A 19,100-nucleotide genomic window follows, 5' to 3' on the forward strand; every position below is an offset into this window, starting at 1 on the left:
ATAGGGGCATTTTGTAATGTGTGGCCCTCACATTACCAAATTTAAGTTGAAGAGGCCTTGAAAGTGAAGCAGCAGCATTTATATGGTTATAAAGAAGCGCGCTTATCGTTGGTGTGTTGAGGGCGCTGTCGCAGGAACGCGAGGCTGTCTAGCAGGTGAGCGCTGTGAGGCGTGGTGTGTCTGGACACACGTGGAGCCGGTATAATGGCCAATACAGGCTTCACCACACGTGTTCATTTTTACACGCTGGTGTCGTCGCAGCCTGCCCAGTGCAGGTGGTTTAAAGTGCAGCGCGCCTAAAAGAGAAAGCTGGCATTTGATTGAGTCAGAGATGGGGATCCCATAATGTTAAAGAAATGATTTTACTTACTGGTGAATCGGCAACGGGTGTGCTTGAGCTCAGCATAGCCGTTGGCTGTACCGAAAGGTTTATACGCGCGCGCGACCCGTAGGGGTTCGGTTTTAAATACATAGTTGCCCGGGGCGTGTTGCGGAGCGTGGCATGAACGCGCTACCGTCTACCGGGATAGGTGCATGAGGTAGACGTGCTGGCAGATTGGCTGGACAATCTTGCCGGTTATATTTAAGGAGTTACCGGCCAACAGGGGTCATCAGTGGACCTAAAAGTGAGGTAGGAGCAGGCCCGGCCTTAGGCATAGGCGAAGTAGGCGACCACCTAGGGCCCCGGCGTCCGGGGGGCCCCGGATCGACTCCTTGGTCTAATTTTCACGCATTTCGCAGAGCTTCCAGGGGGGCTCCGCCTCCCTCAGGGGGCCCCTGGACCCCCCTTTCGCCTAGGGCCCCATAATACCTAAGACCGGGCCTGGTAGGAGTAAGCACTGCTGAGCTATTTGGATGAGCAATTGTGATTTTTGCGGCTTTTGTATATATTCTTTTGTATATAGAGTTATTTATCTCCTAGTGACTGCGGTGGGTTGGCACCCTGCCCAGGATTGTTTCCTGCCTTGTGCCCTGTGTTGGCTGGGATTGGCTCCAGCAGACCCCCGTGACCCTGTGTTTGGATTCAGCGGGTTGGAAGATGGATGGATGGATCTCCTAGTGATTATTTTTGGTGGAGGCATATATACTTATTTGGTGCTGGGATAGTTTTTGATTTTGGGTCTGGTGCAATTGTTTTTTTTGTATATACACACACTTGTTCTTGTGCATTTTTCTTTCCTGCTGGAGGAATGTCTTGAGCCAGGGATAAAAGAAGACAACCTTCATTATTGGAGTGTGTGTGTAGTTTTTGTAGGAGTGCACTGTTTTTGTAAATACGCCAAATTTTTCCTTTTTGTTTGTTTTTATTTATTTCTGAAGAAGTGTCAGTGTTGAAGGACTGTGTCTTAAAGCCCACCTGACACTACTGCATTTTGTTTGTACAGCACTCTTGTAAATAAACTTGCACCATTCACCCTTCAATTTTTGTCTGTGTCTCATCTCTCCACTGATCCTGTTCGGTTCATGAACTATCAGATGTCCAGAGTGTAGGCTGGGGCCGCTTCCCACTACACGGGATATCACAGGGCATTGCTGCTGGACTGAAATGGGTGGAATACTCGTTTGTGTTGGAGCTTGTACAAGGGTGCCACTAATCCAACCTTGCTGAGGGATAGGAGCAAGAGAGAGAGACCATACATAAACTAAATTTCCACCTTGCTAATGACAGTCACTGACTGATCACCAGTTGAGTTAGCAGGCGGACACTATGTGCAAAACCCTCAAAGAGAAAATTGCAGTACTGCATGCAACCAGTGTGACCAAAGGTGAAGAAAGAGACCCTCTGAGGAAAAAAAAGAAAGCTTGCTGAAAACATTTTCCATGTGTCTGGAGAAAGTTGGCCAGGAATCGCTCACCTCAAACCATACGTATACTTTGATTCTGATAACTATTAACTATAATGTAATAGTTAAGACAAAGCCAGCTAAAGTACCATGGTAGTGGCGTTAACTGTAAATAAAGATAACCTTGTGTAAGATAAGTTCAGGCTATTGTAAGTTTCTCATCCTAAATCCAATAAGAAAGGGCAGAACAGCACTTCACACACTGGCACACTCATGCACACTGAGACAGGGAACTCGATGTGTTGGGGTTTGGTCCCAAGTTACAGCAAAGGCTAGCTGATGTGAGCAAATGAATGCCACTTTCTGGCAATAGAAACTTTACGACCAGCCAAAGAACTTATCCATCTTATTCTCATGAAATGAAAAATCAGGGTTGATACGTTGTGTGCTTTTTCGTTTGAGAGGAAGGTTCTATCTAAGACACAGGTGTCAAACTCTGGCCCGCGGGCCAAATTTGGCCCGCCGTGTAATTTCATTTGGCCCGTGGGGCAATATCAAATTAACATTAGAGCTGGCCCACCGGTATTATACAGCGGCGGTGTTGCTGTAACACCGCATTCACTGCGAATACTACAAATCCCATAATGCTCTGCGGTTGTTTTGGCGCGCCAGCTTTGTGTCAGTAGATTTCTAGCAAGCAGCGTTCTTTCCAGACGTGCTGCGGCCCAATACTACAACTCTAGGTGTCACTGTTTTACCCCTACCAAAAATGACGAAAAGGAAGGGAGAAAACAGAACTTTTCGGGACAGGTGGGAGACAGAATATATGTTTACGTATCTGAAAGACAGACCTGTTTGTCTCGTTTGTGGAGCCAACGTGTCGGTACCTAAGGAGTACAACCTTAGGAGACACTATGAAACGAAACATCAGGACATGTACAAGGACCTGGACACGACTCAAAGGAGCCAGAAAGTAGAGGAGATGAAGAGAGGGTTGGTTTCACAACAAAATATGTTCAAAAAAGCCACAGCACAAAACGAGGCTGCTGTAAAGGCGAGTTATATCGTGGCAGAAGAAATCGCCAAATCAACCCGATCCTTTAATGAGGGAGAATTTATTAAAAAGATAATGCTGAAAGTTTGTGACCAAGTGTGCCCAGAGAAAAAACAGGCCTTTTCAAACGTAAGCCTGAGCAGGAACACAATAGCGGAGCGCATATGTGATCTTGTCACCAATCTGCATGACCAGCTGATGGAAAAGGGGAAAGATTTTGTTTCTTTTTCCCTCGCTGTGGACGAGAGCACTGACGCGTCTGATACTGCGCAGCTGTCAGTCTTCATCCGCGGTGTCGACTCAAAAATGTGTGTTACGGAGGAGCTTTTGGGATTTAAATCCATGCATGGCACAACCACAGGGACGGACATTTTTGAGGAGGTTTGCAAATGTGTAACTGAAATAAACCTGCCGTGGGATAAACTCGTGGGATTAACCACTGATGGTGCGCCAGCGATGAGTGGTAAAAAGAATGGTCTGGTGGGCAGGATGCGTGAAAAGATGCGGGAAGAGAACTATGCAGGTGAGCTATCGGTTTATCACTGCATTATACATCAAGAGTCACTGTGTGCTAAAGCCCTAAAGATGGAACATGTTATGACCACAGTAACACAAGTTGTTAACTTTATAAGAGCCAAAGGTCTGAATCACCGTGAGTTTAAGTCTTTTCTGGAAGAGTTTGGTTCGGAACACACAGACGTGCCGTATCACACAGAGGTGAGATGGTTAAGCCGCGGAAAAGTACTGAACAGATTTTTCGAGCTGCGTGAAGAAATATGTCAGTTTCTGCAAAGCAAAGGGAAGGACACAGCAGAACTCCAGGAGCAAAAGTTTATTTGTGAGCTGGCCTTTCTGTCTGACATCGCAAGCCATCTTGATGCGCTGAACCTGCAGCTACAGGGGCGGGGCCGCATCATCACCGAGATGTACTCGTCAGTGAAAGCTTTTAAAGCTAAACTCTGCCTGTGGGAGAATCAGCTGCTGCAAGGAAACCTTGGCCATTTCCCCTGTTGCCAAACCATAAATACGCAGATCTCTACCGCCGTGTGCGCACAGTTTGCTGAAAAACTCAGTGTACTCGGCGCTGAGTTTAACCGACGATTTGGCGACTTTGATGGTCAGAAATGGAGATTTGAACTGCTTAGTAATCCCTTCGCAGTCGATGTGGAAAAAGCACCAACTAACATTCAAATGGAGCTGATTGAACTCCAGTGTGATGACACGCTGAAGTCAAAGTATGATGCTGTTGGCGCCGCACAGTTTCCACAACACATCCCTGACACAATGCCTCAGCTCCGCACCCAAGCTGCTCAATTGCTCTCCATGTTCGGCAGCACTTACCTATGTGAGCAACTTTTCTCCTCAATGAAGATGACGAAAACATCTCACAGGGCACGTCTCACTGATGAACACCTTCGTTCGATAATGAAGGTTGCCTCAGCTCAAAGCCTGAGCCCCGACACTGATGAACTAGCATCCAAGAAAAGATGCCAGGTGTCTGGCTTGAACACACCATGTTAGATCAGTGTGTCGCAAACTGAACAGTAAAAAGGCCTGAATGATTGATTTATGTATTAGCCAGTGGAAAAAGTTAATGTTGATATTTAGCAAATTGAAAAGAGGCATTCATTTTTTATTTAAATGTTATTTAATATGCCATTGATGTTTCTTCGTTTGTTCTTTGACAGTTGATTTTGCACTATTAAGTTAAGTTAAGCTATAAGCATGGCTTGTTCCATATTCAGTGTTAAAGCAAATCAGTGTAGCAAACTGAGCAAAAACATTTTATTCATGCACTCTTCTCTTGCTACTTCAAGGCTTGAATGTTTGATTCATTCATTATTGTTATTTTGTTTTCAAATGTATTTATTAGCCTGTGGAAAAAAGTTTATTTTGATATTTACCTCAGAAGGCTGCAAATAGAAAAGAGGCATTCAATTTTTATATTTAAACATGAAACTCGGGTTTGCATGTCATTATAAAGTTATATAAGCCTTGCTTGTTCAATTTTCAACGCAAAACTTGTTTGGGTGCCTATTAAAAGGTAATTTTTTTCAACCTTGGCCCGCGGCTTTGTTCAGTTTTAAATTTTGGCCCACTCATTATTTGAGTTTGACACCCCTAATCTAAGCCAAGAGATATAATTAATAAGTTATGAGCCTTTTTCTATGAGAGGAAAAGTTAAACTAAGCTTTTGTAATTTTATGATTTTTGTGTTTTGTCTATATATATATATATCCTGTGTGATCCTGACGTAGGGGGTGTTAGCAGGTGGGCTGTTCGCACACCTAGACGATACGACGCTCGTCTAAAAATGCTGAAAGATTATCTTCACGTTGCTACCTTCTGTGTGCAGCTGCTTCATGAAGCGACATGCTACACGGTGCTTCGCATACTTAAAAGCTCAAAGGGCATGTATTGATTTTTGACTTTGTTTTTCTCTGGCTCTCTCTCTCTCTCTCCCTGCTCCTGACGGAGGGGGTGTGAGCTGCTGCCTTCAACAGCTTTGTACCGGTGGTGCTTTGCATACTTAAGCCAAACAGCCCTATTGATTTGTTTGCTTTCCTCTCTGTTTCCTTTGAAGAGGAAGATATGTTTGCATTCTTTTAATTGTGAGACAGAACTGTCATCTCTGTCTTGTCATGGAGCACAGTTTAAACTTTTGAAAAAGAGACAAATGTTTGCAGTGTTTGAATAACATTCCTGTCTCTCTACAACCTCCTGTGTTTCTGCGCAAATCTGTGACCCAAGCATGACAATATAAAAATAACAGATATAAACATATGGTTTCTACTTCGCGGATTTTCTTATTTCGCGGGTGGCTCTGGAACGCAACCCCGGCGATGGAGGAGGGATTACTGTATATATGTTGTCACAAAAGCCACAAAGAGCCATAGCAAGGTTTGGGGCAGCCACCCGTATATTTGGTTTCCTGGCTACAAATTGTCGTTTAAATGATAGCAATGATGTGGAGGGAAAAGGTGGAGGCTTTTAAAGGGGAAGACAGGAAGTGAGATCAAAGGGGTCGGGCTCATGAAGGTCTTCAGCCATAGGTTCGAGCCCGGACGTGACATTACAGGGGCTGGAGCCAGCAAGGTCTCCTTCCATAGGCTCGGTCCCGGAAGTGACGTCAAGAAAAGGGAGAAAAAGAGTCAGTGCACTCTGTCACATCCCGGTATGACTCAGAGCTGCCCTTACTCAAGCCCTTTAGCTGCCTCCCGTGCGCACGTGTGTGACAGTGTATATATCTATATATTTGCATATATCCATCTTTTATTATCCTTATGTTAAAAATAAATTGTTTTATTTTGCTTATTTCAACAAGCATGTCTGGTGTCACAAACATGCAGATGGGAGGCAGCTAAAGGGTTCAAAAGAAGGTAATTCCATGCCGGACCGTGGGGTGGCAGAGTGCACTAATCCTTTCTCTTTTGTCCCTGCAGACCAACCATGGGAAATTCTACCTGGGTAATGATGGCACTTTAGGTTCCTGCCCACTTGACATCACTTCTGGTTCTGGGCCTGATGACATCACTTCTGGTCCCTGCCCAGATAATGTCATTTCCCCTGTCCAACTTTAAAATCACCATATTCCTTCTGTTAACTTGGTTCTTTTTTGGACTCTTGTCTTTAAAGACTGATTGCTCACTTTTTGCCTTTTTCATCCAAACTTCAAGTAAATGGGGTGACTGCCTCAAACCTTTTTGTGGTGTCAAGGCATTTCATTTCACATTGGCATAGTCGGCAGGATGTTTGACTCCTCAAGAAACAGGAGCAGGACCTGAGAGAAGCCTTGATGCCCAACACACTTAAACTCCAGCCCTTATCAGTCCAGGTGGGAGATTACCATACCTGAGTGGCCCGGTTGAAAGCGTCTGTTGTAGGTAGGGGGAACCCAGGGTGAGCTCCAACCCAGTGGTCAAAGCTAGGCCAGTGGGATAGTGTGGAAGAGGCCAAGAGGCTCAGAGGGTACATGTAAGGGACTTACTTTGATCTCCTCGGGGAGAAGACTGCCCACCCGAATCCCACAAAGGTAGAGCCCTTTGCAAAAGGTGGAGGAGCCCTGGGCCAGCAGGCGAGGAAAATGTTACAGTGGAAATTTGAGCCTGAGCAAACAAGCAACCCACCCCGGTGTTCCATCTGTGGGGAAAAAATTGGGAGCTGGCTAAGGCAAGAGCTAAATAACGCCCAACAGACAGTGTAGCAGATTGACTGTGCACTATTACTCAACGCACTGCCAGAGTATCTTACCCAGCCAGCCTGGGGACAACCATTTAAAAATATGGTCAACCTTATCGAGGTCATCGAAGGGCTTCAGTTGGTTTCACACCCTGAAGGAACAGAACAGCCTATTTATGAAGCCCAATGTGCATGCGTCTCTTCCTGGAGCCCCGTCGTCACCAGCCAGAGCAAGCACCAAGGTCCCCTGATATGATTAGCAGTAGTGTTTTTTTCCTGACGATGAGGGAGGTTGCAGGGAGGCATGAAGGAAAGGATGCAGTGCTGTGGTTAAATCCTTGTTGTTCCCAACACAGGAATTGCAGTGAAAGGGCACAAGGTATCGGCCCTTATGGATTCTGGCAGCAACATTTCCATTGTTGCTTGCTACTTTGTGTTGCTGCGACAATGGCTAAAACTTAAGACCAGACTGACCTCCATACATGGTGATATCCACCACTACAGGTCCGCCTCCTGCTACATTAGTTATGAAGGGACTCTGAAAAGATTCATGGTAGTGGTCCTCAAAAACCCTCAGTTTCCAGTGATACTGGGACGAGATAGGTCTGATCATAAAATCAGTTTGACACTAACCACTCCTAAACAAACCTTGGGCCTAGTGATAGATGGTGAAATTGTGTCCCCAGCTGCCTCCAAGCTGTGTACACAGTTGACTGAGAGAGGAGGCTTGATCTCTCGTGGTGATATTGTGGTTCCTTGGACGTCACACGGTGAAATGTCATCATCGGGCACAAAGGCAACCCGGGATGGAACAACACCCTTTGAGGTCAAGCCTGACCCTCTCTTGCAGCTGCACTTTCAATTTAAATAAACTCTCACTTCTTTTAAAAGGGAACAATGGAATGATGATTCCCATAGATTTGCAAAAAAATGCAGTAGTTCTAGTTAGCACTAGAATCCCTGAAGCCGCATAACCTCAGGCCACCTTAAATTCCTTCACACCTCTCCGTTAGTGTCTTTTGTTTTGCAAATGTGTCTATCAGCACAAGCAGCAAGCAGACTGCTATTCCATCCCTCCACCGCCGCAGCTCGACTCGGACAAAAAGTTCATCCAGCTCAAGTCTGTTTATCTGGGTGTGAGGTGCCTGGAGTTGTATAGGGTAAATAATATATCGTTATTTGGAACACATGCACATGGGTAAATTTAGGATGACAGGAAATGTTGAACCCATACCTAAAACAGAAACTTTTTTCATGGTCTAGGACTAATGACAAAATTTTGACATAAAGTGCAAAATGTATCAAGAATGAAGTCCAAATATCAAATAAACACTTTCACAAAAGGTACCAGTATGACAAAACAAGTGCACTTTTAAGGTTGGGTTAGGGTACGATGCTAACATGACTGCTTGGGTGTTGCATCGATAAGAACTGCTAACTCAAGAGGTCACAGTTTGATAGCGGGCACTTCCTAGATTTACCGTTTTGAGTAGTGAGCTGCTCTTATTGTTACTATTATTGAATAAAAACATACATTTCATTTGAGTCTATAACAGCCAGTGTAAATTTATGGTACTTCTAAACATATATCCTTCAATGAAACAGCAAGGTCTACAGAGCTCGCTAAGGTATCGTGCAAAGTTCTGTTTGTGATTATGTTTTTAATGGTCTTTATATAAAAAACATTTATGTTTTACTTATATAAAAGCCACATTGAATGTTGTTTACAGTCATCCCTCACCTATCGCGGGGGTTACATTCCAGAGCCCCCCGCGATTGGTGAAAATCCGCGAAGTAGCAACCTATATTTATTTTATTATTTATACATATTTTAAGGCTTTATAAACCCTTCCCATAATCTTATAAACTTTTCTCACTCTCTTGTTAACCTTTCCCACACTCTTATAAACACTTCCTATGCTCTTAAACACTTTCTACATTCTTAAACACCGCAGACCAACACTGCACACTGCACGCAGCGATCAGATGTCGATGTGTCTGCACTCGCTTTGTGAAGGGGGGCAGCTGAACTCACGCTGAGCAGAAATGGACTTTGTGCTGCTTCTGCCAAAATGCCTGCTTGTCGCTCTGCGCGTTCGGAAGGAGGAGGAGGAGTGGGGGTGTGTGAGGGCTGAATGCACGTTCGCTCAAACCCCCCTCCTCGGAGGCGCAGTACGCTCCTGCCACTTCGCATTGTCAAGGGGGTGGGGAGCTGAATGAACGCTAAGGAGAAGTGGACTTTGTGCTGGCTTTGTGCTGCTTGTCGCTCTGCGTGTCAATAATTTAAAAGCTTGTACAGCACCTATTTTCCTGTCTCACTGTCTTGTCTTGCGTGAAGTTAAAATGTTTTATAATAGTGAGATGTTACTCATATCCTTAGCCCGACATCCACATATCATATGTGTTAACAAAGTGTGTTTTATAAGTTTACATGTGTTTAAAGCATGTGGGATGGGTATTTTAAGGCTTAAACTATAAAAATGTTTATTTATATGGTCTTTCTATATCGCGGATTTTCTCCTGTTGCTGATGGGTCTGGAACATAACTTCCGCGATAGGCGGGCAATCACTTGTATTTAAAAACCAGCGAAGTCGTGAATCCGCGAAAAGTGAACAGCGAAGTAGCGAGGGAGTACTGTACATATATTAATTTAATTATCTTCCTACATAGTAAAGGCACAAGTAGACTGCAGAGCTTCCTGTGTTTGATCGACATGGACATGCTAACAAAGTACATGTGCAATGCCACTTTTTATTTAGGAAAAGATCCCAGTCGTCCCACAGGAGAAAGACTTTCCGAGACTGTGGTCATAAGGCTTATGGAACCATTTCTGGACAAAGGCAGAATCATAAAAACAAACAACTTCTTCACGTCATTATTGCTGGCTAACAGACTGCTGCACCACAACATAATTCTGCTTGGCATCAGTGCAACAGTAGCTTCCACATTGGATGGAGTGGTGGCTCTGAGGCTAGGGATATGCACTGGCAATCGGAAGGTTGCCGGTTCGAATCCTGTAAATGCCAAAAGGGACCCTGCTCTGTTGGGCCCTTCAGCAAGGCCCTTAACCTGCAATTGCTGAGCGCTTTGAGTAGTGAGAAAAGCGCTATATAAATGCAAAGAATTAATTATTATTATTTATTATTATTCCACATGCAGCTATAGACACTTCAGTACGCGAACAATGGTTCTAAGAATGCAGATAGACTTCTTCTTTTTGGGCACATACATCGTCAGCATGGCGCTGCCAGATCAAAACACTAGTGTGGAGAATTGCTCGCATACTGAAGTGACTTTAGCTGCAGGTGGAAGTTCCTGTTCCACTTTATGGTACCAAGCAGAGTTGTGTTGCAGTGCAGCAGTTTTTTAAGCCATGCAAAGGCGACGTGAAAATGTTGTCTGTTATTACAGTTCTGTCTTTGTCCAGAAATGGCTTAATAACCACAGTCTCGGAAAGTCTTTCTCCCATGGGACAACAGGGATCTTTTCCTAAATAAGGTGTAGCATTTATCATGCACATGCAAATCTGTTGTTTTTCACACGTTCTGCATGGGTGTCTTTGTTGTCAAAGTGCAAATGCTGCATGACAGTCTGACAGTAGCCACAGTATCTTTGATTGCCGGTACAACTGTAGGCATTGCTGCTGCTGTGAAAAGAATGGAGATAAATGCCATCAACTCAGAGAGGAAGAGGCAAGTTTGTTGTACCATGTGAACGTGACTGAGAGAAGAAAACTGAATAAAAAATCACTTTTACAAGTAGCTAAAATTTACAACAGCGTGTTACAGACTCAAATCAAATGTATGTTTTTATTATATTATAGTAATAATAGCAGCTCACTACTCAAAACAGAAAATGCGTGGAAGACCTGGGATCAAACCTGCAACCTCTTGATTTAGAAGCAGCACATTCTTACCTCTAACCCAGTGGCATAAGTGACATGTTTTTTTTCCAAGTCTGCATTTTCAGTACCATACACCATAATGCAGAGTACAGGCAAGATTGAAACAAAAAACACATGTTCTATTGACAACTCATGTTCAAATGGCATAGTGTTTTCAAATAGTGACGTTTTCATGTATGAATGTGTGTGTGCATGCGCAAGACAGAAGTGGTTACTGGAATATAAAATCAACACTTTTGCAAAGGTATAATGAAACAAGTGTACTTTTATTCAAAAATAAAACTGAATAATAAAAAAATTAAAGTGACAACAAGATACCAAGAAGACGTGATTTACCAGCATTTGTGTGTCTGCTTATATCCCTTCAGCAATATCTTTTACAGGAAATAAAACTTCACACCGGCTGTTACAGACTGAAATCAAAGGCTTCTTTTTTTGGGGCATATACACTGTCAGCATAGCACTGCCAGATTTAAGCACTACCATGGCGAATTGCTCGCATACTGAAGTGACTTTTGCTGCTGGTGGAAGTCCCATTTTACTTATGGTGCCAGACAGAGTTGTGTTGCGGTGCAAAAGTCAATTAGCCAGCGAAAGCGCTGTGAAGAAGCTGTCTGTTTTTACGGTTCTGCCTTTGTCCAGAAACGGCTCCATAAGCTTTATGACCTCAGACTTGGAAAGTCTTTGCCCTGGGTTGTAACTCAAAACACAGTTCTCAGTTGCCAGATGTCCAAGATTGCAGCAAATCTGTTGTTTTTAACACATTCTGCACGGGTGTCTTTGTTGAGTAGTGAGAAAAGCGATCTATAAATGTAACAAATGATTATTATTACAGCAGTCACAGGATATCGCTGCTCTTGTGAAAAGAATGAAGAGGCAATTTTGTTGTACCACGTGAACGTCACTTACAGAATAAAACTGAATAATAAAAGAACAAGAGCTAACTTTTACAAGTAGCCAAAATTTACATTGGGTGTTACAGAGTCAAATCAAATGAATGTTTTTATTAAATTGTAGTAATAGCAGCTCATTACTCAAAACACAGAGTACCAGGCCTTGAACCCGGAACATTTGCATTAAGATGCAGTAGTTTCTACCTCTGCACCGTTCAAGAATACGTATCAACTTCCTTTCAATTGACATTTGAGCTTGGGTTTTTAATTCATTGACAGCAAAATATAAATCTAATTTTTTTTGGTTATATTAATGAATAAAATTGCACATGTTTATTTAATATTTGGATTAAAGTCTTCACACATTAAAAAGTTCAAGTCATTATTAGTATAACATGGAAAAGGTTTTTGTTTTAGGTATGTGTTCAGCAGTTCCTGTCTTCCTACAATTGCACAGATCGTTGTAGACATGGAACAAAAAAAAAAGGGCGCTAATGTAGAGGTGCGAAGGAATTTAAGGTGGACCAGGATTACGAGTGTTTTCAAAGGCTTCAGGGATTCTAGTGTTAAATAATGTATTCACCACAGCCATGTCCATCCTTTTTGCAAAATACACTATCATCAGACCATCTTCATTCCTGTCCTTGACACCATACCTATCTATCACCTCCTTGTCTCCTCTGTTCCCTTCACCAACATGCCCATTGAAATCCACTCCAATCACCACTTTCTGTCCATTGGCTACACTGTCCATCACTTCATCCAACTCATTCCAGAAATCTTCTTTCTCATCCATCATACACCCAAGTTGCGGGGCATATGCACTAACAACATTCATCATCACACCTTCAATTTCCAACTTCATAATCATCACTGTCTCTTTTCACCACCAAAACACTCTTGACATACTGTTCCTTCAGAACAATCCTACCCATTTCTCTTCCTATCCACACCATGATAGAACAATTTGAATCCACCTCTGAACCACCTAGCTTTACTCCCCTTCCATTTAGTCTCTTGCACACACATATCAGCTTTCCTTCTCTCCATCACATCAGCTCAGTCCCTCCCCTTATCAGTCATACTGCTAACATTCAAAGTTCCTACCCTCAGTTCCACTTTCTTTACTTTCCTCTTCTCCTCCTGCATCCAGACACATCTCCCCCCTCTTCTTCTCCTTCTTCGGCCAACAGTAGCCTATTTTCTGCCAGCACTCTGTTGGATAACAGTACTGGTGTCAGCCGTTATTAACCTGGGCCTCGACCAATCCGATATGGAAATCTGTATTGTTGTCCACATATTGATCTGGCAAAATTTCACACCGGATGCACTTCCTGATGTAACCCTAGCTGTTTATCCAGGCACTGGTTTGTGCATCCGCTGTGCCTGGGTTAATTCTACATGATACTAATAAAAATATAAAATTGTTAATTTGAACATCTGCAATATAGTGTAAGTGGATGTTTTAGAAATACTGTATTGTGAAATTAAATTCCTTTTTAAGAGCTTTATTATTCTTACTGTGGTAAAGGCTAATAATGTCGCAGCAAGGACATGCATATCAGTTACATTGTAGACACAATGGAAATTGAAAAGGACACAGGTTATCACTGATACATTCAAATCCTGAGCCCAACCATTGTCTGTGAGAAGTTTACATGTTCTCCTTGTGTGAAGTGGGTTTTCCTTCCACTTACACAAAGACCTATGTACTAAATTAAAGGGTTATCAAATAGCCTTCTGCACAGTGTTATTGTAAATTCTTTTTTTCCACTTGTGACCTTTATTTTGTTTTCAATTAAATTCATGCTGTTTGGATGAATAGGGCTTTTAGCATGCTGAGGTAAGTGTAGAATGTAACTTCCTTCTGTTCAGAGCTAAAGGGATAAGCTTTTGCCCCATGCGACCTTGTGCTGTACTTAAAAAGCTCCAAAAAATGGATGGTTGGGTTAAAACACAATCTTGTTGAAAATATTCATAATTGCTACAACTGAATCAACAAAGTGTACAAAAACAAAACAAAAGCAGCTATGGACAGCATGGATGCCAATTTGTCAAATATATGGGGGAGGTAAAAAATGACAGGCTACAACTTAAAAAAATAATCCAATAATAACAACCACAAAAAAAACAATAATAATAATAATCCCTAAGCTGGCATAACACAGGAGGCTCAGTCACTGTCAAATAAAATTAAAAATCAAACATGGCAACAGAACTGAAACTCTTGGCTTTAAGCGCATTGCTAAAGGATGATTTAATTCAAAGTATAAGTATCTCTCAGATGGACTTACTCTCCGGAAATATCATCCTCCACCATCTATGACTTGATTATTACAATGTTTACCTTCACTCCTGGCATTATATAACAGTTCTTCATAGTTGGTTTCTCACTGGAAAACCTCTGACATTGCATTAATTGGGTTGTGAGACTGCCATTTTTTGCATACTTTTCTGAGGATATGGTAAACATGAACCAATTAATAAATGTTTAACTCTAATAATTAGTTTTCAACTTTACTAAATTTTAGAATTATATTAGGTTAGCCAGTGTATTTGTGGGGCCTAATTTAAATTTTATGTTTATGCAGGCTGCATGATAAGAAAATGATTATAATGTGACTATCACTAGAACTTTGTAAGAAGTGCTGTGAAAAAGTACGTTTTTTTCACTTTTGTGATATGGATTTTATTATTTTAGAGAAATGTAAAATGCAAAAAAGCATGTCAAGTATGAAGAGCATATTTTTCCTAAAGAGTCAAGAAGAATGGCTCCTTTTCTCATGTCCACAGGTTTTTACGTACGGATCACAGCTATCCTGCACTGTAACAATTGGAAATCATTGTGACAGCAGTCAGCATTTAGCCAATTATCCAGAAATCCAGTCATCCATCTAGCCTTCCACCCATCTTCTAAACTAACTTATCCAGAGTAGGGTCGTAGGAAAGCTGGAGAAAATCCCAGCAAGCATGAGTGCAAGACAAGAATAATTAAAGAGCAGGGCATTAACCCAACACAGATAGAAGACACAAAAACATCAGGGACCAATTAGCATCACCAGTCCCCTTAACCTGCATATGTTTGGACTTTATGAGGTTACTGGAGCACACGGACAAAGCCTACATGGGAACAGGGAGGACATGCAAACTCCATTCAGGGAGCTTTCGGGACTGAACCCCAGGGTCAGTTTTTTTCTAGTAGATCGTACCTTTCTGAAGAATTAATTTGCATTCATTTTGCAGATTCAGGATAGATATTGGTACACAGCCATATTGCAATTGAACAGTCAAATGAAAAATTCAGGTTTGAGCTAAAAATTTGAATTGAGCTGCTTTTAACAGCTGTCTGAATGTAGTCTTTGTAGTCTAGTGCAACATACAGTACAGGCTCAAAAGCAGCTGGTAAGGACTTTTCAACTCATTTATAACTTCACTACTTTTATCTAGCATCATCTTTGCTGGTACTATGAACAGTGACATGCTGTGAGGTTCATGACTGGTGAGGCACTGACTCATTCAGAGTGACATTTACAAATATACAAACCTAAAAGAGTACCTTATTCACTATTCAATTGTCAGCATGCACTTTGACTACTGCTTATATTTCATATCTCATGAGCATTCTTTACACACACATTGGTAAGGGGCATATTTGGCTAAGGAAGAACCTTCCATGTGTTCTAAATTTGTCATTGCAATTCCACAATTCAATACAAATCAAATATAGAGTGGTGTAAAAAAAAGCAGATTTCAATTTTGATCTTAATTGAAATATTATCTCTGTCTCTTTCTTATAAAAGTCCTCCTTATTTTTCTTTAGTTTTAAAAGTCTTAAATCTTCCATTTTGGCAGTCAGTCGGAACAAAAAATAAAAACAAATGGACCGCTGCAGTGCACTTGACTTTCTGATATCGCTAACTTATTGGCATGTACAGCCTCTGAGTACAAGAACTGCAGCAATGAGCACCTGTTGGGTTCATATGCGCCCCCTTCAGTGCAGCATATTATTGTCTGCCTCACCTTGTGCCTTTTCACTGTAGTTTTATGTCCGATCAGCAAGAATAAATATGTCACACAAATTCATTAAAGATATTAGCCTGACTGTGGAAAGTCCGGGTGTATAATAAACGTGTCTGCAAGCATTATATTGGCGACATACAGAGAGACAGCAACAGGCACGCGCCATTTGCATGCATCAACCCAGTGTGTGAGGGAGACTGCAGTTCGAGGTGAGGAGAGGCTCGTCGCTGCCACACCTCGCGTTTCTCCCCAGTATTTCAACAGGAAATGTGGAGAAAAGCCAAGCAAAATGACACCTTTTATTGGCTAACTAGAAAGATTACAATATGCAAGCTTTCGAGGCAACTCAGGCCCCTTCTTCAGGCAAGATGTAATCTTGCCTGAAGAAGGGGCCTGAGTTGCCTCGAAAGCTTGCATATTGTAATCTTTCTAGTTAGCCAATAAAAGGTGTCATTTTGCTTGGCTTTTCTCTACATTCATAATGGCTAACACGGTACAACACCCTAGTACAACAGGAAATGTGCAAATTCAGCAATTTTGACTATAAATATGATCAAAATTATTGGAATCATACAGAAAACAAATGTATAGCACAGTCAAGTTGACAAATTTATTTTATATCATTATTAGTTTTTTTTAATTTTTCATGATGACAGGTAAGGCTCTGCCTCACTTGCCTCCCCTGACCGCACATCCCTGACTATGAATATACCACAATTTAGTTTTTGAGAATGCGGCAATTAATAAATAAATAGATGCTAACTGAAAAGGGCAGGAGTGTATAACTTCCAAGAATTTGGATACACAATAAAGATTCCAACAAGCATTGTTTCTTTGCTTACAGTGAATAACAGGATTATGCTTCTTCAACTACTGAAGTCACAGAATTATAAAACAGATTAGAGAAAAAGAATTTAGAATGAACAGGGATGTGTCATGTATCTTAGAATGCTATCACCAAATGGATTACCATCAACCAATACAATACATGGTAGGTGCTTAATGAGAAATCTTGTAAAAGAATGATGCAAGTCATTTACTAATCACGTTATTATGAAGCCGACTACAGAGTCAATATGAGCTTGTAATGAAGTCTGAGCAACTAGGAATAAGGAAGTATATGGAGATAAAGTGTGAATCAAAGTAGCATACTTTTTTCCTTTTTATCTTCTTTTACCAAGTTTGACTATGTTATTATATGTATATGCTTTGCTATAAAATTATCTGAAAATACTTTTCACAGTTATCCCAAATACATTTTTTTGTTTTGTTTGTAAAGGAAAAAAGATTCCCGAGAGGATTGCATGAGAATAAGAAAGAGAAGAAAAAGGAAAAGATTATAGGGTTTAAGGTGTGCTGTTTGTGCTTAAGACTGTGTTGTACTTGTGGGAACGAGGAATGCATTGCCTAACAAGTAAAGAAAACAAAATACATTGTGCCTCCAGCATCTGTCTGTGTCAGGTTGAGTGCTGCTATACCCTCTAGAGTTTCCACACCTGATAAGGTAAAGGTTAAAGATAAGTATTAAAAGATAAGGGTAGTATAGTAGGTTGCTTCTGATTACATTAATAATTTGTATTTTGCGGAAAAAGTCTTTCTGGACAGTTATATTTTAAGGATAACAGTTTAAAGGTTGCAAATACATAATCAATACAGAGATCTATAAATGTCATGATACATAGTGATTTTCTCAGATGACATACTGAGTAAGTTAAAGAAAACTGAAATAAGAAATTATTTAAATTTATCAGTAATAATGTGTCCAATGTTGGTTCCATATCTTTAATAAATTGTGAACCATTGGATTGTGTCAAATTGACAAGCATTAATAGATGATGGTTTTGAGCAATGGCTAAACAAGCAAGTGTGGATGCATTGATGTCTTTCAATTGCCATTGTTTTACTTTACAAATATTTGCAACTCTGTAGTATAACTGAAAGTTAGGTTGTATTGTGCCGCCTTCAACTTTATATCTCTGTAGAGTTGGCTTTTTAATGTGGACCTTTTTAAATTCCAGATTGCAGCAAATGAGGTTACAACTCAGTCTAACTTCTTAAAGAAGGTTTTATTAAAATATATTTGGATGCTCTAAAAATTATATTGGTGCTTTGGGAGGATATTCATTTTGACAATATTCTTTTGACTACAGTATCATACAGAAAAGATTATCTGTGTACATAAAGTACCCTATCATTGGCATAAAAATATACTTTCCTTCATTCAAGTACTTCCTTAATGATCTCTTTTATATCTGACTGCATCCACAAACAGCTAGCTTAGTTATAGCAATCACAAAAGCATTAGTGATAATTAGGGCTAGGCTTATATATTACAATAAAGAAACACTGATTTTTTCCTGTTTTGTTTTCAGGTCACAAGTTCCAAATCAGCACTATTCCTAGTCTTTCTGGAACAATTCATATATGCATCAAACTGACAAGATACCATCAGCTGTTCTGATATTTATAGAAAATCAGACTCAGTCAACTTTTACATATTTCTCCAGGAGTTTGATTAGAATTATATATCTCTGTTTGAGCTTTGGCATTGTTTTTGTTAAAACATTTTTTATTCCTGCAAGAGAAAAGAATACAAGTGGTTGAAACTGCTTGCCTGTTAACCAATGACCTACTGACTTAATTTGTACCAGTACATTTAAATAATAAAATAAGATTGTATACAATGTTTGATTTTAATTTATATTTTGATCTCTGAAAACAGTGTACATATGAGAAGTCTTCTTTCTTTTAACCATGTATTTACTTGTAACTATTTGTAGTGTACTATTTTGGGACTGTTTTTGGGGGTGTTTCTGGAATATACAATTTATCTGTAAGCTGAATGTTGTAATTGAAATGCTACATAGTCATTATATCTATATGATTTTTTTCTTGGAATCTTCTTTTTATTTTCCATTTAATTAATAATCTGTTTCTAATTAAGAATAAACAAATAGTGAGGCTAGCTGAAGAAGGGGAAACAAGAAGAAGCAAAAAAAAAAAAAAAAAACTGTGCAGAAAGAACAAATATAAGAAGACATAACTAATAAAAAAAATAATAGCCTTAGATAAGAAAGTAGGATTTTTAAAGGACTACATGTGTATTTTGAGTTATTACTACACTTGTCCATATCATCATTGTAATTAATTCTATTTTATGTAGAAGTCACAATTGGACTTGTCGAATGCTTTTAGGGGAAATAAGTAAAATAATCAAAAAGGGGAAAAAGTAACTTAAAAATTTATGCAAATTGGAACATTTAAA

General features: G+C 40.5%; 1 protein-coding gene across 1 annotated transcript; it reads left to right on the forward strand.

Annotated features, from left to right (window-relative positions):
* Nucleotides 1-2,553: 2,553 nt before the first annotated feature.
* Nucleotides 2,554-4,359, forward strand: LOC114666232 (general transcription factor II-I repeat domain-containing protein 2-like). The gene has a single exon (XM_028821003.1). The coding sequence runs from the start codon at nucleotides 2,554-2,556 to the stop codon at nucleotides 4,357-4,359; it is 1,806 nt and encodes a 601-aa protein (XP_028676836.1).
* Nucleotides 4,360-19,100: the final 14,741 nt, after the last annotated feature.

The sequence above is a fragment of the Erpetoichthys calabaricus genome, chromosome 15, assembly GCF_900747795.2.
Source record: "Erpetoichthys calabaricus chromosome 15, fErpCal1.3, whole genome shotgun sequence".
Lineage (NCBI taxonomy): Eukaryota > Metazoa > Chordata > Cladistia > Polypteriformes > Polypteridae > Erpetoichthys > Erpetoichthys calabaricus.

What these genes read in the sequence shown, in the direction of transcription:
- LOC114666232 (XM_028821003.1), top strand. Translation starts at nt 2,554, where the DNA reads ATGACGAAAAGGAAGGGAGAAAACAGAACTTTTCGGGACAGGTGGGAG.